The 26355-nt window shown below is 45.2% G+C and overlaps 1 protein-coding gene across 2 annotated transcripts; it reads right to left on the bottom strand.

Moving 5' to 3' along the window:
- On the bottom strand, window positions 1-25134 carry NSFL1C (NSFL1 cofactor). 2 transcript variants are annotated; one of them, XM_033185945.1, is made up of 10 exons: window positions 24190-25134; window positions 21812-21909; window positions 15964-16038; window positions 13480-13485; window positions 12732-12897; window positions 12003-12095; window positions 10832-10941; window positions 10294-10431; window positions 3520-3684; window positions 1-1749 (listed from the first exon to the last, which is right to left on the bottom strand). In XM_033185945.1, the coding sequence occupies exons 1-10, from the start codon at window positions 24292-24294 to the stop codon at window positions 1587-1589; spliced, it is 1119 nt and encodes a 372-aa protein (XP_033041836.1). In that variant the 5' UTR covers window positions 24295-25134; the 3' UTR covers window positions 1-1586. The 2 variants fall into 2 exon arrangements, with proteins under 2 accessions (XP_033041836.1, XP_033041837.1); XM_033185946.1 differs by lacking the exon at window positions 13480-13485 and having other exon boundaries at window positions 24190-24387.
- Window positions 25135-26355: the final 1221 nt, after the last annotated feature.

Below are 26355 nucleotides of genomic sequence, written 5' to 3'. Positions count from 1 at the left end.
TTGTCCTCATTCTGGTTTTTAATGTTCAAGGTGACAACAGTGTACAGTTTTTCCAGACCCATATGTAGTTTCCATAGTAATCTCCACCTGCTGGAGAAAACACTATGACAGATGCCATTGCCCCAGCAGGTCACTGCCAGTGTGGGAACTTTGGGATCAAAAGCACCAAGCCAAGTCCCTTGCTCAGGATGGGTCTTGGTTGAAACCACAAGCCCTTCTGCAGTTCTAGGTGGATGTAGTGTTGGTTCTTGGCTCATTGCAGGGGTGAAGCAGGAAACAGAAAGACTGGTGAGGCCTGCTTGGAAAGAGGATCGAGGCACATTACGATTCCAAACCAGGAGATCCTGAGTCAGCACTGATTCTAAGTCTCTGGTTTGTATAACAGGGGAAAGGATTCCATCCAAGAGCCCAACGGGCCTCCTCTCCCAAACCTGCATAGGAAGCAAACTTATGGGGGTGGTGGAGGGTCTTTACCAGGCTAGGACTACTGCCTATGTTTCTGCAAGTCACAAGTCAGCAGGTCAAAGAACAACTGTGAAGCAGAATCTGCTGAGCAAAGCCAAGTAGTGACACTCACTTCCAAAACATACCCAGCAGAAGCCTCCTGCATGTACCAACAGTGACAGATGCTTGCAGCACAGGAAACTCACCCCTTCTTCAACAGTTGATTTGACTTGCCACACATCACTAGTGAACAGCTCGGTGGCATTTTGACTGTTTATCTTTTAGGGCAAGATACCCTGATTCTGAACTCACTTGGGTTGGGTTGGCATGAGCTGTATCCTAGTGAAAAAAATACCCCACCTACCTCCTAGGTCCACTCAAGACTTCTGCACGTGGAGTAAATCAAACCATAAAGGAGCCCATAACAATACCCAGGAGGTGAGCAGTCTGGATGGTGACGGAGGAAAGGGCCAGGCAGGCAGGTGGAACAGACTCTCAACTGGCCAAGGCCTGGCAAGATTGGATTTCCCACGGGTTGAGTAAAAGGAGCACAGGGAAATATTTATTTTCATCTTCTGAAGACACTGTGTGCATGTAGCTCTGATTTCCCACTTCAGGGGACTCTGGCTGCTGCCCAGTTTTGTCTGGGCAAGCGATATATTCTTGTTCCCGGGAACAAGTGGTGGCAAAGCCCCTTTCGACACATTTCCCCTTTCCTCCAGTGATCGTTGGGGCTGGCAGGTGGGACACACTAGTGAATAAGCCTTGTGTGCCACAAGTTTTTATGTAGAGAAGATGGAAGGAAGTTTCCTCCCACAGGCCCCAAGATAAATATAATTTTAAAGCAATTAAAGCCTGCTTCAGTGGGAGAGTTTCCGTACAACATGCTGGTGATATTCCTTCAATTTTTTTGGTTGTTTTTATTTTTTTTTCATTAAAGTCCATTGATCGTCACAAAAACCCAGGAAATGCAACTAAGGAGAAAACAAATGTCCAACCAAGATCTAAGAACCCAGAGCTATGGAGGAGACGTCGCACTGGACTGCTGGGTGTGCACAAGGGGGCAGGAGGGGCGATCCTCATGGGGCATGGCCACTGGCCATGGGAAACACAGGAGGGACGCCAGGCAGCTGGCTGGGCGGTTATGTTAACCGCTGCACGATGACAGCATTGAGCAGGTTGGCTTCCTTCAGGGTCTGGCTCTCATCAGCCAGCTCTTTGTTCGGGAAAGTAGTCATGAGGATAAAGCTGGTGGCAGCCATGGCTGGCCGGGCATCCACGATGAAGAGTCGGATGTCGCTGATCCTGCAGGAGTTGGGGAAGTGGTGAGCAGTGCCCTCCTCTGCCATCCACACCCCTGCCCTGTGGAAAGCTAAACACCTCGCAAATCCCCTTCCCTGACCTTCTCCACAGAACAGCGAAAGCTACGCTCAGGCATGTGGGACCATGTCCCTTTCTTGCCAAGAGTCCTCCACTGCTGTTTCTATTTTCCTTGAGATAAACATCAACAACCCTACTGGGTTCCCAAGGCCTGCCTAATTGTCTACCACCCTCTTTCCCCTCAATCTCTTCTCCCCACTTTTGGTTCATCAGGCCATACTCTCTTCCCACATTTGGGTCCTTCTTTCCAGAGGCCCCCTGCCTGATCCCCGTCCTGTAATCCTCCTAATCACAACTCAGGCCTCGGATCAAATGCCACCTCCTCAGGACAGCCTTCCTCAGCTCCTTGTCTCCATCCCTGGCCCTCCTTCCACATTTATGGAATGATCTGATTAGTGTCACCTCCTGCAGCTCATGAATTTCATAAGGGCAGTATATGTCTGTCTTGTATGTCACAGGAATCACAAACTATTTGTCAGAAATTAATGGTCAACTTCTCAGGGCCAGGAATCGTTTCTCCAGACACTGCCTGTTTTCTGAACCTGGAGATCATATGAGAATGAAACCACCTGGAAACAATGCCTCCTTCTCTACAGCACTTAAACAGAAGTTTCCTTTTTGCCCCAAACCCCTAAAATCTATGCAACTTACAATTTGGCACATCTAAGGGTGTGGACCTGCAGGATTCTGCCTGTGACTTTCAGCAAACCAAGCCTTTTCACCCAGGGAAGCTCTCTGCATGAGCTGTCCACCTTGGCAGTGGGCAGCAGTGTGCTGAGCTTAATGAGTGAAACAAAACTGAGGCAAGTAACTCACATCACTGGGATGGGCACTCCCTTAACCACCAGACACTTGAGTATAATGAAGGTTCCTGATGAAGGAGGTCTGAACAGGCTCTAGATGCTCCTGGCTCACAGCTGGGGCTTGTCTCCCGCTTTTACTCACAGGCGAGCCCAGCGAGCCCAGTCGATACTCAACGATTGTCAAACAATTCACTGACCCCACATGTGGGTGCTGGCTTAGTTGGCTCATGACCAATAAAATTTAGACACTTCTGTTCTACAGAAAGGAGATACCAAATATATTTACTGGCAACAGTCCTCTAGCACCTCTCCTACTAGTCTCTTCCCTTTGCTACACCTCAGTCTCCCCATCTTTAAACTGAAGGAGGAACTGATCTAGCCCAGATGGTCTGAGATGTAGAACAGGCATTCCCAGAATTCTCGACCGCCAGATCTAGAAGAAATCTTCCTGGCCCAGTGGTTTTCACAGGCCGCTTGTGGGGAGGGAGGTGGAGGAAGCCAGGTGAGTGGGATGCTGGCACTGTAACCCCTTCTCCTCTATCAACCACAGCAGTTCTAATTTGATCTCTTCACAGGACTTTAGAATAAGACTTCCTCTGAATAATCTGGTAGCTTAAAAAAGCCCTGAGAAATCCAACACTCTAATTTTACAGATGAAGAATGAGACACACGGCGGGGGGAAGTTAACAGTCACTGGCCACACTACTGGAAGAGTGGGGACCAGAACCTAAGGCTTCAGACTTGTAGTCCTTACCACCCTCATGTCTGTTTTGGGGAAAGCATGGAGTGCCTGCTGGTGTTTAGGAGGAAGAACGGCTCTCTGCTTCCCACACATTTGTGTGAGTCCCAGAGGACACTCCTAGAATAAGCAAGGCCACACAATGCAAGGTACCTGTGGCTGTGGTTAAATTTCTGCACCAGCCTCCCGCCGTCTGCAAGCCGAATTTGGATGTTTGTGGTAGGCTCTGATTCGTCGATTAAGATGGAAGAGCTGGCTTTGGCTTCATTTTCTGCCTGTTGGGCTGGAGAGCTGGTACTGAACACCTGGGGGGCAGTGCTGAGGAGAGAGGATGGCATCAGGACACAAGCAGAAACAAGGCCCCTGGCAAGAAGGGAATCCCCTCTTGGACTGTTACTGAGCATTTGCTATGCTCCTGTCATCGTTTGGTGCTGCTGATCTATTGACCCAGACAGGAGAACTGTGCCCTTGTGGTCCAGCAGAATTAGCCTCAAACCCTGAGTCATATGTTTCATATGTTATTGCTAGCTCTCTTGCTCCTGAGTAATGTGGGCAAGTTACTCGGCCTTTGTCCTCCTTGGTGTCTTCATCTGAACAAGGGCTTGAAGGGAGGAAGAAAGCAGGACAGCCCAGGGTGGGAGAGACAGGGTCATAAGTCTAGAAGACATAATAGACCAGGGTCAGTTTTGGTCTCAACGGAGTGGTAGAGGGGAGTGTTCCAAGTCTGCAGTTGAGGCAGCCTTGGCACAGCCTGGCAGGTGAGTGGCAGGTTGCAGGCGAAGCAATCCAGATTCTTCCTCTGTGATGGAATTTTCAGGCCTGCATTACCTAGTGCACCTCACTCGTGTGTCTGTACTCATACATCCACTACTGAGGGCAGGGGAGAGAGTTCTGAAGGGTGTTGAAAAGCCAATCAAGTGCTGGGTACTGCTGGGATTCATCATACAATGAACAGGACACGGTGTCTGCCACAGTGTTAGATTTCATATCTTAGAATCACATGGACCAGGGTTTGAATTACTCAAACATGCTTAGTTTCAACAAAGGTAATAATTAGATTTTTAAAGGGTTAAGGCTATAGGCCTTGCTCAGTTTTTGTGAGGATTAAAGGGGAAAATTGCGTAATGCACTCAGGATGGCTGACAAACACAAAATGCACAAGGACTCCCAATTCTCCACAACTGTATGGAGCCACCTTCTCTCCTCCAAACTACCTGTTCACTTCACTCCCAGTCTTTCTCTTGGCAGACGACCTGACCTAGACCTTTACAAAGAAGCAAGGCCATTAGATAAGCCTTTGCTTCCCCTCAAAGCCTCTAATTAGATCAGTTCTTGTACCTTACCCTTCCCCCTTCACAGCCCCAAAAATGGTACTCAGAGCAAATCCAACTGAAAGTGCTTTCCAAAGTGTGTTCCATAGGAAGGAAGGTGTAGGAAAGGCCACATATCACACCAGCAGCTTCAGAGGCCATTGGTACATTAAAAGTTTTGAGAGACTGAACAGTTCAATACCGCCCTGAAGCATATAATTAAAGAATGACTGAAAAGTGAACTTACTCTTTTCTGTGAATGTGAAAAATATGGACTTAGAGAATTACAAAGTAGAGCTCAGAAGAGAATGTCGCCCACATTACTAGCACTAGAGAAACTGCTTCTATGCATCAGTCTCATAGCATGTGGGACTCACAAAGTGTAGGCTGGGACACAGAGTTTAAATGACACCACCATAGGCCACACGAGTTGCTTGGAAAGAGTGAAGAGGTAAACCTCACATACCTGTACATGCCTAAGCTCTGCACCAAGCTTTTCCAACCACCCATGGCTCATGGGCCGTATGTGGCCCAGGACAGCTTTGAATGCAGCCCAATACAAGTTCGTAAACTTTCTTAAAATGTTATGAGTTTTTTTTTGTTGTTGTTGTTAGCTCATCAGCTATCATTAGTATTAGTGTATTTCATGTGTGGCCCAAGGCAATTCTTCTTTCAATGTGGCTCAGGGAAGCCAAAAGACTGGACATTCCTGATCTACACTATCTTGTTTTGTTCATTAGTTTCACAGACATTAGGTCAACTCTCCAATTAGAATTCAGGCAGGCTGTCCCTCAATTATTTATAATAATTCAAAATACATGTACTCATTGAAACCACTGCCTGCCAGAAAGGGAACTATAACATTTTCAGTCAGACCTAAAACGAGAAAGAAGCTGTTAAGCCAAAATAGCTGATATCTATTCAGGCAAGGGGGTGGAGAGTAGAAAAAACAGGAGTGACATTTACATCGACTTTGTGCAGGATTGTCTAAAGGAGCTTTCACAGTCATGACCTCACTGAATCACCACAACCATCCTTTGAGATGGGTGTAGATGGGTGTTATCTCCATTTTATAGATGAGAAAACAGACACACATGCTATGGATCATTTTTAAAAACTCATGCAATAAACAAGCTTTCTTTCAGTATATATTCTGTGTATTCCCACCAGCCAGGATTTTGTCAAGCTTTACAATTAGGATGGTTTACTTTAGAAAAATAATATTTACATTGAAAATGCTTTCTCAAACTTCTCCTTGAGTGTCATTCCTCACTTACGAGCTGATGACCCTCAGCAAGTTACTGAGCATCTTGGCACCTCAATTTCCTTTTCTATAAAACGGAGATACTCTCCTTACCACATCTCCATGCCTTTTAGGGGGAAGCAGTCTCTACTGTCCCTATGATTAAGGAGAATTGGTGTGATGCTAGAGAAATGGCACAATCTTTGGAGCTATGCCACCTACCATTTGGCCTCCGCTCTGCCTCTAAACTAAACAAGCAGTGTGGCCTTAAGCAAGTCACAACTTCCCGGGGCTTCAGTGTCTTCGTGTGTAAAATGAGGAGCTGTTCTGTTTTGAGGATGAGACGAGACAGTGTGCATGCAAGGCCTGATATTTACGAAATCCTCCACACAAGGAAGCAGTTGCTGTTTGGGTTTGCTTCCCAGCAAGTCCTGTTGCAGATGGCTGGTGGCTCATCACTGGAAGAGATGAGGAAAGTCTGATGCCTGGACTTGGCTGTGCTGCTTCTGACTGGTTGTTTCTCTTACACACTCCCTGAAAATTAGGTGAGGCAGGGTGGCCTGATAAATATGGTGACTGTTTATGAGGCACCCATTCCTAAGCCAGGCCCTGTGCTGAGTACTTCACATGTACTAACCCACATTACTTAACCCACAGGCTTAACCCCCAGCCTATGAGGTAGGGATTCATCATCTCCACTTTACAGATGAGGAAACTGAGGCACAACAGGGTTAAGCAACTTGCCCAAAATTCCAGTGTTGGTTCACAGAGGAGGCAGTATACAATCCGACCTGTCTGGCTCTCCATCCTGTGCTCTTCACACTGTCACACTCTTCTGTTGGGCCTTACAGTCAGACAGATATAGGCCTGGATTTCAAGACCCAGTTTCCTCATCAAAAAACAGTTAAAACTTCCCAGATAGTTGAGAAAATAGCTAAAAACATGCACTGTACCCAGCACATACTAAAAACACAAACAAATGTCTATGTGGCTATGCAAGAATATCCAGGATGCTATGCAGGTTGGCAGGTAAGGGCAGAGACTGGAGGGACCCAGCTCTGCACTGGCCAGCAACATGGATCTCACCAAGTCTCAGGGTCCTTCTTTCTAGAATGGGGATCAAAACAGGATTAAAGAAGATAAAACATGTGAAATACTTTGCATAGTGCTTAGCTAACAACATAAAACACTCGACTAGCCAATTACTATCATTCTTCAAGGTCCTGCCCCACTTATATTTGCCTCAAATCTGGACCTAAATCCACTGGAAATGCTATCAGCTGCCCATGGACTGTAAGTGGAAGGTCACCTGACAGGCATTCCCAGTCTGTGCTGCTCTCAAGGAGGATAGGGAGTAGAAGAGGAGGAGAAACCTGACGACCAGGCCTCCTGATTCTTCAAATAGTAAGAGCACATCATTTAAAGAACATTAGTTCCATAGTGCTCTAATCATCCCGCAGGGCAGCCACATACATCTGTTCAAAGGAGCTGGTCTGTCAGCTCTTCCTGAGAACTGCCAACAGCTGGCTACTGCTCCCAATGAGCGGCTGGCCATCTGCAGCTGTCTGATCACAGGCAGGAAAGGTTAGAGCAGATGTCTATAAATAGTGTTTTTTGGTGTCTCCCTACAAACATAGTAAGTTATGGGGAAAATGAGTCTCAATCCCAGAGCCTGAATCACCCAACTCCTCCTATCTTTACAGTGGGAATAAACTGGCACTAGGTACTTTCTCGCCACTGTTACAAATCCTGAGACCAGTCATATTCTCCACAACAATAACCACTAGAGGTGGCACAGGAGCAGCTAAAGCTCACTTCCAGCAGCAGTGACCCCTCCTTTCAAGTGCACTCTTGCTGTTTGCTAAAACAACAACAAAATTCTCTGGTTTCTCTTCAAATTGTATACATCTTTTGCCTTTTACTAAAACAACAAACATTTAATACAACTGAATTTTCTCAAAATCTTTGAACTGAGACAATTTATTCATTTACTTGAAGCATTTTCCCAGATAATTAAGATTTTGAAAAAGTCCAGTACTGACTGATTTTTGAAGCAAATCTGAGAAAATTTTCTTGAACTTTTGGCTTCTGATCATTTTGGTTCATAAGACAATGAAAAATGTAGTAAAACTTACGGGAAAAACTAAAGCAGCTGTCCTGATTTAGACTGAAAAGCTAACGTCCCATCTCACCTAGCTATATAAAGCTGTGGCTGGTTTTTCTTTTTAAGCTAAGTTTTCATAAAAAGCCAGAACTGAAATAAAATGCAAGTGGAATCGGCAGTGAACACTTATTTTGTTGATAAACATCAGGGTGATATCAAGTTCTATCTTGTACTCATTCTCCACACTAATATTTATTTCTATCATGCTAAAATAGACTTTAAAGATATTTTAATTTTCTGAGATGCAGTTTCACACACATAATATGGTTAGACTCTCCAATAGTAGAAGCATTTCCTGTTAGTATTATAAAATCATACCCAAAGTACATGGTGTTCTGAAGCTCTAAGCCCTCCCTTGTAACTGGCGGTGAGCATAAAAAGTATAACCTTTTTGATGGGCAATTTGGTATCTTAAAAATATGAAGCCCTTTTGAAACAATAATCCTATGTCTAGCCCAAGATTAAAGAGTATACAAAGATTTAATTAGAGATATTCACTGCAATGTTGTAATTCTGGTAGCTGCCTAAATGTTTAACAGTAGGGACTGGTTAAATTACAGCACATTTGTGGGCTAGAAAATTATGTAAGCATTATAATTAAAAGTGTAGAAATAAACTCACTGATATAGGATGACAGCCATACTTCACGGATAAAGCAAAAAGTGGGTGATAAAACAGCACGTTTACAAACACATGTAAATGAGTAAGAGAAGAAAGATACACTTGCCAGATATTTCTGGGTGTTAGGTTTAGGACAGCTTTTATTCTTTACCTGCACTTTGTATTTAGATGAACATGTACCACTTTAATAATCAAAGAAAAAGAAAATTAGGTGCCCTATAAAGCTCATCACAACTGACAGGGACACTCTCTGTAAGAACAGCTGTCCTGGGCTAGTCCACGGCCCTTGACACAGTAGATGAAATGATGAGAATAGGGATGACTTAACTATTTTGGGCCTGCTAAATCTAATACCGTGAGCTCTGACCCTTGCTCCTGATGAGGCATGAATGGTCAATAGGCAGGTAAGGGATTCTAGCAGAGGGCCAGCCAGAAGCTCAGAGGGCATGGTTGCTGGAAGACCAAGCTTTGATCCCTGAAGACAGTGAGGTGAGCAAAGGCAGTACCTACTTTGAGAACTGCCAGATCTAGGTTAGAAAGGATGTCTCATTGTGCAGGAGTGCAGGAAGGAATGCCAGTCAGAAGGCCTGGGGTCCTGGCTGTAACACAGACCACACACAAGGACAGGCCCCTAATGTCCAAAAGCCTCAGCTTTCTCTCTATAAAATAAAGATCATATTGGCAAGAAGGGTCACTATGCTCTGAATGCCTACCATGTGCACAGTTCCCTCTGAAGAATACTAATCAGGTGACCCCATGGCCATGGCCAAAGCTAAGTGGATCCTGAGAGAAGGCAGCCTACCAATGGATTGGCCAAGAGTCTGGTGGGAAAACTGTATGAGGGATACCAGTGACTATTAACCATCAGATATTATCAGAGGGTTTGAATAGAAGATAGAGAATGTCTGTTAGTAGAGGGTACAGGAGTGAGAAGGCAGTGGCAGAGGACACAAGGCAGAAAAAGTCACAAGTGGCAGAGTGAGTGTCAGGAAGGGTCAAATAAGTAGAAATAAGAGCTGCTGAGCTGCCATAATGGTAGCACACCAGCTTGCAAAGGGGCAGCAAGGTTCTTGAGTGTCCCTGCATCCTAAGCAACCCACCATGAGGCCTGGATGGATGAGAGTCTGTAATTCCTTATCCCCCTTGGAATCCCCATTTTGGCCTTAAGCCATCAAGGAGATGACACCTTCCCTGAACACCCTAGATTACTGATCCATAGCAGCAATTATGTTACACTCTCTGCTTACATTGACTGCTAACTATGGAACAATGTTCTACGTGTATCAGCTCACTTATTCCTTGCAACAATAATCCTAGGAGGTATGGACTCTTATTAGTACCAACTTATGGTTGAGGAAACTGAGGCTGTATAGTCCAAGATCACACTGCTAGAAAGTGAAGAAGCAGAGATATAAACTCAGGTCTGTTAACTCCAGTCCGTATTCTCCACACTGTTCCTCCCATAGAAATACAATTTGAAGTATTTTGTAAACAGTAAAGAGCTAATAACCAAAGTGAGTGATACACAGGGTCTGCTGGGCTTGGCAGGTATGACTGACAGTCTGGCTCTCACCTGTGCTGCTCCTTACCTGCCCAGTTTCTGACCCTCGCCAGTGAAGGCTTTGAAGGCTCCTTTGGGCTTCACAAAGTCCTCGTCCCGATGGTCCTCCATATCCAAGTTCACCTGTCCACCGTGAGCCAGCCTCCGCAGCTCTGCTGGCACCTCCCTGTGGGAGAAAAGGCCGTGCTGGGGTCCACAGAGAGAAGATGGAAATGACAGTGATGGGGAAAAGGGGAGAAGGAACCTCTCAGTCCCACAGAGAAAATTGCTGGGTCTCCCCAGGGAGCAGGCTACTCTGGTGGCTACCTGTCTGCCTCCACCTTTTCTCTTGTTTGTTCAGCCATGGCCGACACCTATTTCTTATTTGGCCACTAGGGTCTGCCTCAGGCCCAAAGGGGAAAAATGGACACACAAGGTTTTTGGAGCAGATCTATGAATCTGTATCTCAACTATGCTGAATCTGCTTCAAACAATTTACTTCCCAAATAATCAACATTCTGCCTTCTTCTTTCCCAACTGCTATCCACTCACTGATTTGGGACCTGGAGGAGAGCTTTTTCACTCACCCTCTGCGGATAGACTCCAGAAACTGGGCATTGGATGGATCTTGGTAGCTTCTGAGTTCTCCATTATCCAGGCTGAATCCACTCTTCCACAGTTTCAATACTACATGAACCTGTGATGACAGGGAGTAAACAGTTACCAGAAATCTGGTAAGCATAACAATTTGAACTTGCAAATTAGCAGGCTTTTACTATTTCTCAGTGTTGCTAACACATAGACAGACACACACACATACATGTGTGCACAAGCAATTCAACAAGCAAACTAAATAAGCATTAACCTAGAATAGGAAGGTGATCTAGCACAGACTAAAAGCAGGGGTTTTGTTTTAGGAGAACTGAGGCTGCATCTTGACTGTGTCACTCACTAGCTAGGTGGCTCCGGGCAGGTGACCCAATTGACGCTTTGCTTGTGCTTGGTATGCAGTGAGTGTCCGACTAAACTACCATGGCAAATCTTAATTGTGGACTATTCCACAGTCATTAAAAATGTTATCCACAAGTTCTGTTAACAACAACCCCCATACACATTCACAGCAAAGGGTCTAGAAGGCTAAAAACCAAGGCATTAGCAGCTGTCTCGGAGGATAAAATGTTTATTGTCTTCTTGCTTGACTTTATTTTGGAATACACCCAAAATGATTTAAAACATATTATAGAAATCAATGATCACAAGACTACAAGAAAATGTTTGTGGTATAATATTGAATAAAAAAGACTCAAAATTGTGTGTATGATTACACTTGTGGGGAGGGGGACCCTATGCACAGGGCTAAATACTGGACAATGAGGAAAACTAAAAAAAAAAAAAAAAAAAAATTGGTGTAAGTCTTCTCTGGGGGTCTGAAGACAAGTTCTTCAGCTATACTCACATCACTAGAGAACCCCAGATACACTGTACCTCTGCCTGAGATCCATGGGCTGCTCAAAAAACTCCTTCATTTGCCCATCCCCTTTCCCCACCTGTTCTCACCAGCTCTCTCACCCAGCACCCATGAAAGCTGCCTTTGATTTTCCAGTAAGCCTCTCTGTTCGTGAACCACAGCAAGGGCACTATGTCTGTTAGCTTCCCTTTCAGAGGCTGCTGGTTCATGCACAATATGTAACCAATCCCTTCAGAAAAATGACAGAACAGTCCACAGCTTTCCCTCATGCAAGGTGGATGCACACTCACATCTTGGCTGGAATGCTGCCTCTTTTCTCCTGCCACATAGGCAGACTCTTCCTCTGGTGCTGCCCCAAGGCGGTAGCCACCTCCTGCAAATGGCTATAAGGGACAAGTTCATACACATTTGAGAGGTTGGTCCATGGTAAAAGGGTTACTCAGATATAATGATATATATATCTTAGGTAAGAGGAAGAAAGAGGAATGGGCTCCTGATCAAGCATGTTAGCTACTAGATGCATTTTCTCTGATATCAGACTCAGTGCCTACATGGTCAGGCAGTATGGTAAATGAATTAGGTGGCCAGAATTGGGGTAAGGGCTGGAAGGTGCAGTGCCTGGCTAAAGGAAACAGATGCTACTAAACTCTCATTAACCATGACCATGTAGGAATTTGGGTACAGGATTCCCAAAGAGACAGAAATCCCTATTTTATATAAAATAGATGACTATTAATACAAGTAAAACAAAATAAAACTCCAAATAAGTCAAACTGGATAGGCCAAACAAAACATGTATGCAGAACCCAATCTAGACCATAGGCTACAGGTTTGAAAACTCTGCCCCAATTCTTGGTTCCACGTTAAAGGGTGAGAGAAACTACACTCGCGTTCTGCACAGAAGACCAAGTAAGCACATGAAAAAAAGAAAAAGAATCAGTCACTACCGAGGTGAAGAAGGTGGCATTCCCAGCTCTGGAATCTCAGTCCTGTGGGCAGACAATGACCCTTATACTCACTCTCGGTTTACTGGTCTCTCCAGGGCTCTTGGTCACTCGCTCCACAGCTACAGCTCCATGCTCTTTGGCACCTTTAAAGAGATCATCCACCAGCTCGTTGGGACTTTTCTTCCTGGGAGGGCCAACAATCTGCTGTCCACTTCTCTCTGAGCCCCCAGCATAAAACCTGTGTACAAAATACACCTCTAACATGAAACACTCATGGAAAACATGAATAGAACATGTGCCAGGTTGGTGCTGGGCACACTGAGGCAAAGGGTACAATGCTTGTCTTTAAAGAACTTACTGGCTAGCTGGGAACACATGGAAGGAGGCAAGCAGGTACAATGCAGTGTGAGCAGCAACAGAAGTCAGTAAGGGAACACTGGGTGGGAAGGACAGCCAAGACTTCCTATAAGGGTGTCTTCTGGGCCGAGTCTTAAGGATGAGGATGAGTTTATTAGGTGAACAAATTGGGGAAAGGCATTCCAGGCATGCAAAACAGCTTATCAGCTCAGGAGAGTGTCTCAGCTGGGAAATATCAATCTGGTGGCCAGGCTCCTCTCCAGGAGACAGTGACTGCAGTCATAGTCAGAAGTATCCACCACTAGTAACTCGGGGTTAATGGCGGCACTGGCATGGTTAGTACAAGCAGCTAGGCTCCAGTCTTGGCTCTGCCACTGTGTGTCCTGGGTAAGGCAGTGCACTACTCTGTAACTCACTTTCCTTGTCTTTGAAATGGGAGGGAAGGACCACATGCCCTACCTACCTGCTCCTTAAGTCAGAGCCGTGAGGTTCAAATCAGCAGATGTATGCAAAAGAACAAGCACAGAGTAATGCACACAGGTAAGGCGGTGTGACACAGCACCAGGAGCTCCCCCAAGCCTCACCTCACCTTGCCATTCATGTGACACACACTGTGGCCCCTGAGGAAAGGGTACTGGAGGTCAGATAAGCTCCAATCTCAAATACAAGCCCCAAGACACCCACACTGGGCTTTGCAACAGGCCAGGCATGGCTTGAGATAATAAAATTAGTACTTTTTTATATGGGTCTGAAAACCAGTTGTCATGCAGCCTGGCCCCACTGCCTCCTTATTACTCCTAGTCAGAGCTAAGTCAACAGCTTGTCCCCAAGTGGGAAAAATCGAGAACCTATAAACATTAGGCTCAGCCCTCTATTTCCTGACATTCAACAGGGAACGAGAGGCAAAGCCACAGGCCCTGACAAGGACAACAGTACCAGTGTCCTTTCAGTCTGAAATGCTGAGGGGTCAAGGAAGTAAGCGGAATGTGAAATAAAGGAAGGTCATCGCCTGGAGGATGTGACTGGGTGGGAAGAGAATGAGAAAGTCATTTATGAGCTGGGCATTCACGTACTTGATGACACTGCCTTTCACTCAGGAGTGTAAAACCCTAAAATTAACATATATTCTCATATCCAGGAGTATCTAAAAGGAAGGTTTTGAGGCAGTGTGAAGGTCACAATAGGAATGAAAATAGAGAATAGAACACATGTAATTTCTCAGCCCACTTCTCCAAAGACTGACCATGATGAGATAACTGCATTCCCGTAATAGTTATTATACAATTTTCCTTAGGAATGTCTGACAGACCGAGGCAGATCCTGTGGAGAACCAAAACCCATGAAATGAGGTTGTAGCCAGTTCATTCTTGTTCATTCCAGGTAGATGAAGTTCTGCTAAATGGACCAGAAAGTCAAAGTCTTTATTAAGGGATCTCAAAGCCCTGGCTTCAGAACTGGGAGCCTGTGAGCAAGAACCTTAAAAATATGCATGCCCTTGACCTGGTATTTCCATTTTTAAAAACTATCCTAAAAAAAAAATCTGAAATGTAGTTAATTAATCCACAAAAATGTTCACAGCACTGGTATTTACAGCAGTAAAACATTGAAAATAACCTAAATGTCAGGCATCCCATATAACAGATTATTATTACAGCATATGAAAGGGCATATGAAGGATTTTAATGACATAGGAAAATGTTTGAGATGTAGCATTAATTCAACAAAACCGTATTTATATACGGAACAAAGACTGGATGGAAATATGCCAGAACATCAACCGAAGTTACCAAAGGGTAGATGAGTTTAAGACTTTTTCATCATACTAGTCTGTATTTTCCACAATGGACATTTTTATTACAATGCTCCTAAAGGTTAAGAACAAATAGATGTGCATGTCTATTGGGGGAATATACACTTATAAGCCTATTATTCTGTTTTTTACATGATGTTTTTTAAATTAAAAAGAAAAAGCTGGAAAGAAATATACCAAAAAATGGATATCTGGTTAAGTATGGATTATAATATAATGAATAACTTTTTCCTTCTTTTCCTTATTTTTTAAAATTGTAAATTGGCAGTTTATAATTGTATATACTTATGGGGTACAAAGTGATGTTATGCTTTAACAATATGAAGTGGATTAAATCAAGCTAGTTAGCATATTCACCACCTCAAATACTCAAAATTTTTGTGGTGAGAACACTTGAAATTAACACTTAGCAATTTTGAAATGTACATGCTCTTTTATTAACTATACTCATCATGCTGTGCAAGAGATCTAAAAAAAAAAAAGCCCCAAACCATATTCCTCCTAAGATTTTATACCCTTTGACCATCATCTCCCCATTATCCCCTCACTTCTGCCTCTGTAACCACACTCTGCTGATTGTTCTAGATTGGAATTGTTCTAGATTCCACATGTGAGAGCATGCCGTATTTGTGTTTCTGTACCTGGCTTATTTTAGTTAGCATAACGTTCTCTATCCATGTTGTTGAAAATGACAACTTTCTTCTTTTCACAGACTGAGTTGTACTCCTACTGTGTATATATACCACATTTGCTTTATCCATTCATCTGCTGGTAAGACACTTACGCTGATCCATAACTTCGCTACTGTGAAGAGCACCGCAATGAACATGGGAACATAGACATCTCTTTACAAACTGATTTCAAATCTTTTGAGTCAATATCAAAAAGTGGGACTGCTAGATCTTTTCCTTATTTCCCTCCCCTAATATTCCTCAATAAATACATTAAGTAATGGAACAGGGGTCACTTCTAAGCTACAGGGAGAAGAGACTTCCTAGGATATAACCCACAGAGCAGCCCACAGTAGTAACGGCTAACAATAACTGAACATGTTTACCAGGTCCTGTTCTAGGTGATTTACACATTACTCTGAACTTCCCTGTAAACTGTCCCCCAGATCCCATCTAGAAGACTCACCTCTGGCCTTCCTCCTCCTCCTCATCCTCATCTTGGTCATGAATGAGGTCTCTGAAGGATGTCACTCTATTATCACTGGAGACACAGAAAGGAGCAAAATGATCTCAGGGAGCATTAAGAAAGGTAACCCTCATCACCAGCAGCTAAGGAGGTGAAGACACTAAGGTTAGATTTTTGGTAGGTGAGAGGAGGATGTTATGTGGAGACAGGTTAATCCTCTAAGACTGCACATAAAATAATGTGGCATTTATTTTTCCAAGGTCACACAGACTGAGTATAAATTAGAAAGTCCTATCGTGAGGTAAAATGGAATCCCAATTTAAGCTATCCTGGCTTTAATAAAAACTAGAAAGTATTTATTAATATTTAGGAAAAAAAGCAGTGTTGTATAGGGTGGGCACAACTAAAAATGAGTACAAGGGTTAAGTAGTACAGACAGTGAGAAGGAATACAGGAACATAAGAAAGCCTTTGCAGAAAAATGAAATATTTGGACCAACTGCCAAAGAACTAGTGGACAGTCACGGTGATGGGGCTGCTGGGGAAAAGGGGTTGGTATAGCATTATAGGAAAGCAGCATACACAGTGCACAGAGATCAGAGAGTTGAAGGAAGGACACATAGTCAAGAAGTAGGAATGAATGAATATGTGGGTGACAGCACTGGAAGAAAAGCAAGCCCCAGTCTACTTCTGCTGCAGGTTAGTGGAGAAGTAGTATTGATTTTGAGGAAAAAAGCAGTGTTGTATGGGATGGGCACAACTAAAAATGAGGGTGAGAAGGGTTAATTCTCTCTGACATTATCTTCCACTGCCATTTTCCACCTAGTTTAGATCTGTCCTCAAGGAACAGGCTTAGTTTTTCAGGGATCATAAGACACAAGTTTTATCAAGATGAAAAAAAAAAAATTCTGTATTTCTTAGGGGAAAAAAGCAGTTTCCATATAATATGGGAGAAGGAGGGTGATATGGTTTGGCTCTGTGTCCCCACCCAAATCTCATGTTGAACCATAATTCCCAATGTTGGAGGAGGGACCTGTATCATGTGGGTGTATTTCCCCCATGCTGTTCTCATGATACTGAGTGAGCTCTCACAAGATCTGATGGTTTTAAAATATGTGGTACTTCCCCCTTCACACATGCTCTCCCCTGCCACCATGTGAAGATATGCTTGCTTCCCCTTCATCTTTTACCATGATTGTAAGCTTCCTAAGGCCCTCCAGCTATGCTTCCTGTACAGCTATGGAACTGTGAGTCAATTAAATCTCTTTTCTTCATAAATTACCCAGTCTCAGGTAGTTCTTTATAGCAGTGTGAGAAAAGACTAACACAGAGAGTAATACAGGTTTAGTGAGGCTTTAATGAGCTGTTAACTAGGAAGAAAGCTCCAGTTCAGTCTTGAACATTTATTTCAAGGAGACAATCAGGGGACAGAAGAGTTCTGAGGTTCCATCAACTAGAAGTGAGAAGACAAAAACTAATCAATGTAGCAAATAAGCTCCCTGTATGAGCTGGCTCCTGAGAACAGCCTCGTGGGCATTCCTTGATACTCGATATGACATGGTTCAAAAGGATCCAAGTGATGAGATCTGTACTAGTACCCTGAGAGTACTAGTTTCACTCATTCATCTTCCCAAAGGGAATTTTCCATACAGGCTCAGCCTAAGTTTCTTACAATGACTAGGCTAGGATGACCATCTATGAAAAAAATATCTTCTATCTCCCTGTTGCTAAACTTTCAAATATATGTGTGTACATTTGCTTGGGCAAATCACTTGCTCTGGCTATGGCTTTCTTTCCCCCAAAACTCATACACCAAGACTCTGACGGTATCCAACATTGATTCTGGTGTCCATGTACCAGGTTCCAATCCCAATTCTGCTTCCTACCCTTGTGATCTTGGACATGCTATTTAAATTCTCAACGCTCTCATTTTCTCACATGTAAATAAGATAATCACAGCACCAACCTATGGGCTTTCTGCGTACAGGTGGGGTAGTGATGCACGGAAAGTCTTTTGCATGGTGTGGCACATTTAAGTACTACTCTTGAGTAGCAGTTCTCAAAGTGTGGTCATGGACCAGGAGCATCAGCATTACGGTGAACCTGTCAGAAATGCAAATCCCCAGGCCCCTCTTAATTCTACTGAATCAGAGGCTCTGGAAGGGGTATTCAACAATCTAGTCTTAAGGAGCCCCTGAGGTAATTTTGACATACATTCAAGTTCAGAACCACTGTGTGGAGTAATGCTTTCAGTTACCTTCTGGCATGGGTGTCCTAGGGATACTACCAATTGCTGAATACTTTAGTCCTATGGTCTCTATAAATCGGCTAAATATCTCAGAAAGTTCGATTTTTCAATATTAAAACTACCTCCCAAGCTACTCTGGCACACTGAAGTGGCACAAAGCTCCTTCATCAGATGACATTTTCTGCTTTTAATCTGGTACCCTAGCTCTGCCTCTCTGTGATGATGGAAATGCTCTATCTGCACTGTCCAACAGAGAAGCCACTAGTCACATTTGGCTATTAAGCATCTGAAATGTGGTTAGAGCAAATGAGTAACAATGTTTGTTTAATTCTAATTAATTTAAATAGCTAGTGGCTACCTTATTGGATAATGTAGTTTTAGAGAATCAGACAATGGTAGTCGCTGAAAGTTTCAAGTAAAACTTTTGCTGGATGAAAGAGGGGGGAAAAAAGGAAGAAACTGTTACCTCTTGCTTAACCCTGCATACAGGGGTGGGAGGTGCTGGCAGGAGGTAGCATGTGGCAGTAGAAGCAGCTTTGGACTTAGGCAGACTTGGCCATGAATCTGTGATAAAAGCAGCTGTAAGTTACTTGACCTTTCTAAGAATTAGCATCCTGACCAGCGAAATGGTGAGCACCTTATCTACTTCAAAGCTGTTGAACAGTATCAGAAGAGAACACAGGTGAGAAATATGGCTAGAAGGATGGTGACTGCTCCTGAAATACTAGCCCTCCCACTTCCAGGAACTTACAATTTACTTGGGGAGAAAAATTAAGTTAAATATCAGGAAAAGAGTTCAGGGCAAGGTGGGAGAGATGCCACTGAAGGAGTGATAGTTGTGATTGGAGCTCTGTGGAACAGAATTATGGCATGCTGCCTGGTCACAGGATTAGGAATAACACGCTCGACAGAGGAGTGGGGATGGAGGTGAACATGGAAGGATGCATGGGATCTGTATAGGCAGAAAGCAAGAGAGTGGGCACACCTGACCAGGTGAGAGACTCAAACAAAAGCAGGAGAATAAAAAATAAGGAATAATTAGAGCACCAAAGAAATCAGTTTGGTTGGAACAAAGGATTTAAGAAATGAGGAAACGGGAGTCAGATTAGGAAGGTGGGTTCAGGGTAAACTCTGGAGGACTCTGAATGACCACAAGAAGAGGCAGAATGTCGTTGGGGCTGAGAGCTGAAATGCCGAATGTAGAAACAACCCTACATTTAAATCCTTGTTTTACTAGCTCTGTGATCTTGGAAAGATACCCCAACTTCAGTATCCTCATCTGTAAAACAGGAATAGTACTAACCTCAGTGCTAATAGTACTAACAACAGTACTAACCTCAAAGGGTTGTTGTCAGGACTAAAAAGGTGTTCATGTAAAAGCTTAACCCAGTGCCTGACTCCTAAATACTCAATAAATGGCAGCTGTTATTACTGAGTTTAAACTGTCTCCTGTAGCAATGGTAACATTTTTACGTCTGTCAGCCCTTTGAGAATCTCATAAAAGCCAAGGATTCTTTTGCCACAAAAGATACCTGCTAACGTGTACACAAACTTTTGCCTGTAACTTCAGGTATTAATAATTCAGAGACTTTCTCACGCCCATTCCATAGATTCCTCCTAGGGTTCTGGGGCTCCATATTAAGAATCCCTGTTCTAGAGTCGGGTGTTGCTCTGAGGCAGCAGTGACAACATAGAAGGGTATGTGAGAAGTGGAAAGTGGGGGATGGGGAGAGGGCAGCAGCTGGCTAAGTGTCCTGCAACACCCAGGTCGAAGCAGAGACAGGCCCCACACAGAATTCCTCTGAGGTGCTAGCACAAGTTTGGCTTTTCCTGAAAAAGCATTTGCTTTCCTCCTCAATAAGGACAACCATGCAACAGACTGCATCCTCCTCCCTCCCTTTTTCTTGTCTTCAGTTCTTTTCTAGGCCTACTACCAAGTCTGAGCCTTAACAGAACAATAAAGCAATGCCTCTTGGACTGAATGTGTGTCCAGTCTTTTTACTCACTTCAGTTCTAATATTAAACCCTACGTCCTTGATTCTTTTACTTTTATGCCTATTCTTAAATAAACATACTTGTTGGGGATAGACAGAGTAAACAAAACAGGTTGAGGATGAATGCTAAAAATGATAATACTAAAATTACAATAACAACACATACTGTGTTCTATTTGCTTGTGGTAGCAATCTCCTATGTGGTAGGCACATTCAATCTCCTACGTGGTAGGCACTATCATTCCCAATTGACAGGTAAGGAAAATGAGGAACTGATACATTAAGTAACCTACCCAAGGTCACAAAGCTTTTACTTAAGTGGCAGAGCTGGGATTTGAACCAAGGCAGTCAGGCTCCTGGGCCCACGCTAATAGACCACTGCCTTAATAGAACTTTGGGACTACTGGAGAAAAGAGAGGAGTAAACATGTAACTGGCATTAGAGACTAAGTTTCAATCTCTCCCCCTGTATAATTCTGACATGCCAACATCCTAACAACATCCTAAGGTGGCTGTCAAAGACTCATACCCCAGAAAATTAGCCATCTCTACTAGCAGCTGCAAGAACAGCACTTACCCTAACAACATGTCCCAAGCAATAATACCCAGATGTGCCATCACCAATATCTCACAGGTTAGCACGTGCAAACAGTTACAAGATCACTTTCCTCCTACCTCTTTTCTCTGGATGGGAGTGAGTGAAAGAAGTTAAGAAAGCAATGAGATCTGGGGTTACTGCTCCTTCTTCAAAGGGAGGAAATATATTTTAAACCTCAGTTGCCTTTAGAGAGAAACATAATTTACCACTTTATGGCAAAGAAACACTATTGGTTATATTCTAGGGTTGAATTCAAACCCAAATAAAATTTCCTGGCTTAAACATACACTAGAGAATAGAAGCAATCAGGCTAAAGCAGAGAAGGGAGACATCTCTGCCGTCACACTCTCTGTAAAGGTTCAGACACCTTTACAGGAAGCACCCCTGCCTGTCTCCTGGAAGACCAGCATTGTCTCACTCTGCAGAGCACAGGAGCAATCTGCTGCGGGAGCCAGGGAGGCGGCACCAGGGGATGCAAATGGCATCGCAAAGGTTAACACCGTTTTACCTAGTAAGACAAGGTCTCCCTAATCAACTTGGCAAAGGGTGGGCTACACAGGTTTATTTTGTACAAGACTTCTTAATAAGGTAACGGGCATCCTAAAATATCAAAACAGCTTTCCTAAAGTCATTTCGCCTAATCTTTCACATCTATAGCACTCTTGAAAGGAAGTTTTTTGGCTTTTAACAACTTTAAAGTTGCAGTGGTCATTCCTCATATTACATAAGTAAAAGACCCTCAAAAGTCTTCAAAGTAGATTTGTGGTTTCCCCCAGAATTGAACCATAAACCACACCCAGTTGAAAGTCATGCATCTCTGTACTGGAAATGACTGAGGCTTGCTGGGAAGTACTACCCATTGACTCAGTCTAACCTTCTCATTCAGACCTGGTCCACACGCCCAGGCCCAGACCTGGTCCACACGCCCAGGCCTGAACCCTCTGGTCAGAAAATAACTCCTCTTCACTGCTGGAAACACTCATGTAGCAATAATTGAAGTTGGCCCTTACCTGGGGGCTGTGCCTCTGGACACTGAACTGGGGGTTGCCTGCGAAATGGTCACAATGTCTTCATCCCCTCCGTCCTCATAAAAGCTCGCTAGTGCGATCTGAAACAGAGAGGTAGTACCTTGGGACCCTTAAACAGGCCTTCACCTAACACGTATCTCCTCTCAGCACAGAGGAGTACGGACATGGCCAACACTTACAAGGTAGCTTGCATCCATGGGCCAAAGAAAATTAGACCAGAAGGTTAACAGCTCAACTGTTAGTCTTCATGTCAACTGAAACAAATTCCACCCATGACATTGAAAAGAAGGCAGTAAGAATGGCTGGGGTGGAAGACACTCCTCATTCTCATTTTATGAAGAAACATGATCTAGTAAAAGTAGCACACATTTGGTGAGCATTGGCCAGGTTGTTCTGAGCATTCTACATGCGTTGACTTGTTTAATCTTCACAGAACTCTATGCTATTAGTACTATTATCATCTCGCTTTACAGCTGATACAGAAGCACTGAGAATTAAAAATAATTTGCTCAAGTTTACACAACTGGTAGAGTGGAGCCAGGTTCCATCCCTGCTAGTGTGCTCAGGCCCTTACTCTTAAGCGTTTCCGGCACAGCCAGGAGTCAGGAAATGTGGTCAGTCCAGGTTGCTACTTTTCCTTTCTTTCAAGTTGTTTCCTCATCTGTGAAATGGGGGTGCCTGTCTCACCAACCTGCACACTGGATGAGATAATCCATTACGATTTATGCATACTCGCACGTCAGGTCTACACATACAGAAGGAATATGGGAATCTTTTGGTCATTTGTGACATCTCTCTCACCAACTCAAAGGACAGGCATTTACTAATCACTTGCTTTGCACAAACACAAGAAAGCACTGAGGTCACAGAGATGAAACAGACATGGCTCCTGTCCTCAGGGTCACCAACTTTACAGGAGACAGTGAGCTGTCACGGGATAAAAGTAATCTGCTGGGAGGCAGTGTGCTGTCTCAGAACATGTAGTGAACTGGCATTCTCAGGGAGCCTACCTTCAAGTCCTGATCCTGCCAGGCAAGTCACATGCATGAGTCTCAGTTTTCCCACTACAATGTGAGGGGAACGAGACAGAAGATCTGTTGGTCATAACACTGTGTGCTTTTAAGTCTTTCAGGTAGAAACTTTTTATTTCTGCCCAGCACAGAGGCTTCCCGTTGTGTCTAGCTGTGATCTAGGTGTGATGCTTTACCTAATTCTTATGTTTGGGAAGCAATTTACGTTTGGCAGCAGACCCAGTACAAATTCCAACCCCACTACTTACTGGCTATGTGACCTTGAGAAAATTCTTTCCCCTCTGTGCTTCCAATTCCTCATCCATAAAATGGGTCTAGTCTTTACCTCACAGTGTTGCTAGGATTAAACGAATCATATTACATAAAGTGCTTGGCACATGGTGGTTTAAAGCTTGGGCTCTGTCTGCTTGGCATCAGACAGAGCTGAGTTCCACTTCTACCTCGTCTGCCCGGTAGCTAGTGAGGCCTTGAGCAAGTTACTTAACCTCTTTAACCTCAGTGGCAAAATGCGAAGGTTAAATGACAAAAGACATGTAAAGCAGTTAGAACAGCGCCTGGCTCATGGTAAGTACTCAATAAATATTAGTCGTCGTCGTCATCATCATCATCATCTACCTAAGACGAGGCTGGCCAAGAATATTTATGCAATGCTTTCTACAGTTAATTACCGAGTGCTTATTATGTGCCAGGCATTGTTTTAGGCACTGGGAATTCATCAGTGTACAAAAATCCCTGCCTCGTGAAGCTTAAGTCTTCTCAGCAAGTATTTAGTGAATACTTAGTACGTGCCAATGAACTACACAGTAATTTCCACGAAGACTCCCATTTTACAGATAAGTTAACTACGAAAGGTGAAGAAGCTCCAACCTTGCGCCACCACCCCAGCAATTAGGAAGGCGGGGCGGGGTTCAGCTCCGGGCTGGACTTCGGAAGTGGAAATGAGCGGCCACCTAGTCCCGAGTGGTGCTTCACCCAAGAGCTACTCACTCGGACCAGCCTGGCCCTCGGCAGACGTTCGGCGCGGCGGCCACGCCCCCAGGCACTCCCTCTCCTCGCCGGCTGCTGCAGTGCCCGAAGTGTCGCTGACGCCGCAAGCAGGAGAGGCAGAGTGAAACTGGCACGTCAGAACTGGCTGCGGCTGGCCCGCGTTCCCCCACTCCCAAGCCGAGCAGGCGACGCGTGACAAGCCGTCCCGGGACCATGAGGCCTGGGTCGGGCCGCGGTAGAGCGGGGATGACTGTGCGCTTCGGCCGCTGCGGGCTTAAGGCACCAGGCGCCCGTTCCCAGCAGTCCCCGGCCCACCCGACACAGCCCGCCTCGCGGCGCTACCTGCAAGTCCCAGCCGGCCGACTCCAGAAAGAAACGGGCCCGGTCCTCCTCGGCGCCCGTCACCGCCACGAACTCCCTCAGCGCCTCCTGTCGCTCCGCCGCCATCTTCGACCAGTGCGCTTCCCAAAGCGCTCCGGCGGCCGCCGCACAGCCCAAGCCCAGCTGCCGCGTTCCGCTTGCGGGTCGACGAAGCCTAGCCGGTGGGAGCCCGCCCGCAGCCCCGCCCCACGTGGTGCTCCACGCAAAGCGCTCCGTGCGGGAAACCCCGCCGCTCCGCGCCCTCTGGCGACTGCAGCGCGAACCGCAGCCTACCGGCGGGGGTGGGAGCCCGAAGGATGAGAGGCGGGGCGGGTCTTACATACACCTGTGGGCTGAAGGATCCCTGCAGGAGTCAGATTCCCAATTATTCATTGACGCAGCCCTCATTTCATTAATGTATGCATTCGTTCATTCACTTACTCGTCAAGCATTTACTGAGAGCTATCAATGGCCCGATGTTTTTCTAGGGCTGTGGATATGGCAGGGAGCAAAACAAAGTCCCTGCTTCCTTGCTTCTTACAATCTGGGGGTAAAAATTCAGACCTTGAACAGGCTAGGCCTCCGCTCACAACACGTCCATGCCTTGCTATCTCGCCCCGCATAAAAGACTGTCTCAGGGCCTGCCTGCAGGACCCATGAGAAATGGGCCAGTTCCTCCATCTCATCTAGGGATCCGCTAGCTTCCTTTGCTCCAGGCGCCTTGCCCTCCTTGTTGTTCCTGGAACTTGCGAGGTATGGTGCATTTGCCTCAGGGCCGCTGCGTTAGCTGCTTCTGTGCCTGGAGCACCTTTCCCTTACCGATGGGCAAGGCGCTCTCTCCGCTTTCCTTGGGCCTCTGCTCCAAGGCCACCTACTCAGGCACAAACCTGTCCTCTGGGCCCTCAGCTTCTTTGCCATCTTGCCTCTTGCCTTTTGCCACTGGCAGGTGCAGTAAGTTCCTCTCCAAAGAGTGGGCTTGTTCAGCTTACTTGTTCTTTGTTCTCTATTTTCAAAGCCTAACTTACTCGTTCTTTGTACCTCCTTACCCCTAGTTACGGTAAACAACCTTCCCGCGGGTCCTAATCTATAACCCACATCTGTTCCCTTGGATACCCTCGCTACAATTGCCAGTCCTATGGAAACTCTTCTTCCCGCCGAAACCGCTTGCCCTACCACTGTAGCCCACATTTCTGCTCCATGTGAACTAGCCAATAGGGATTAGCTTAGATTGTGCAGTCCAGCCCCAGCCAATGAGAACAGGACACAGAAGCAGGGACTAACCGCATTACGGATAAAAACCCCTTCTCTCTTTTGTTCGGTGTGCCTTCTTGGAGACCAGATGTGCGAGTGGCACCCTTCTGCAGAAGTGAATTGGCTTTGCTGAGAAATCTTCGTTTTCCTTGCGACTTCGAGCTTTAATTTCCAACACCACCGTGGGACACTCTTCCCTTCCTCTTCCTCTGTCGGCCCCTGCTTATTCTTCAGCTCTCAGTTCAGGTGTCCCTTTCTCAAGGGGACGTCGAGAAGGTCCCCAGGCTTAGTCAAAACCCCTCTTAATCAGGTTATGAACAGCACAAAGTCCAGTCTTCCTTCAATTGACACAGTAGTTGCTTTCCTGGAAAATGTGGTGTCTTATTAACACTGTTCAAGAAATCCTTTAAGTTTATATGACAAACGAGTTAGGGTTTGGGTTAGGTCATTAGGAGCGTGGTTGCAGCCACACTAGGCCCTGGCAGGAGGCATGGGAGGAGGGTCCTTTCTTTGTGGTGTGAGACTCTCCTTTCTATTGCAAGGCCACCCAGCCCCAGCCCCGGTCCCTAGGCCTTACCCCTTTCATCATTGTGTCAACCCGAAATGCACCCCAACTTTCCAGGAAGTTCAAGAAGCTAGAGGCTCACTCTGGACCTCACGATTGGCAACCAGCAGGGTCTTTCTACCTTGGAAACTGACAATGACTTACCCTTAAAGATCTGCAGGTGATCAGCTCCTCAAGGTCCAGTTCCCTGGCTGGTATTGGAGCCATTGAAACTCATTGTCGCCCCCCTCTTCGTTGTTGTGCCACCAGGGAAAGCTCTTTGTTTGGCCAGAGGGTCCCTGATCCCTCCTCTAGAGGCCTTGAGGGCATCCTTTCCCATAACACCTCTGTCG

Source organism: Trachypithecus francoisi, unplaced genomic scaffold, assembly GCF_009764315.1.
Source record: "Trachypithecus francoisi isolate TF-2019V2 unplaced genomic scaffold, Tfra_2.0 Lachesis_group21, whole genome shotgun sequence".
NCBI classification, from domain to species: Eukaryota; Metazoa; Chordata; class Mammalia; order Primates; family Cercopithecidae; genus Trachypithecus; species Trachypithecus francoisi.
The sequence above is the reverse complement of the archived record's forward strand: the minus strand, read 5'-3'. Positions and strand labels throughout refer to the sequence as shown.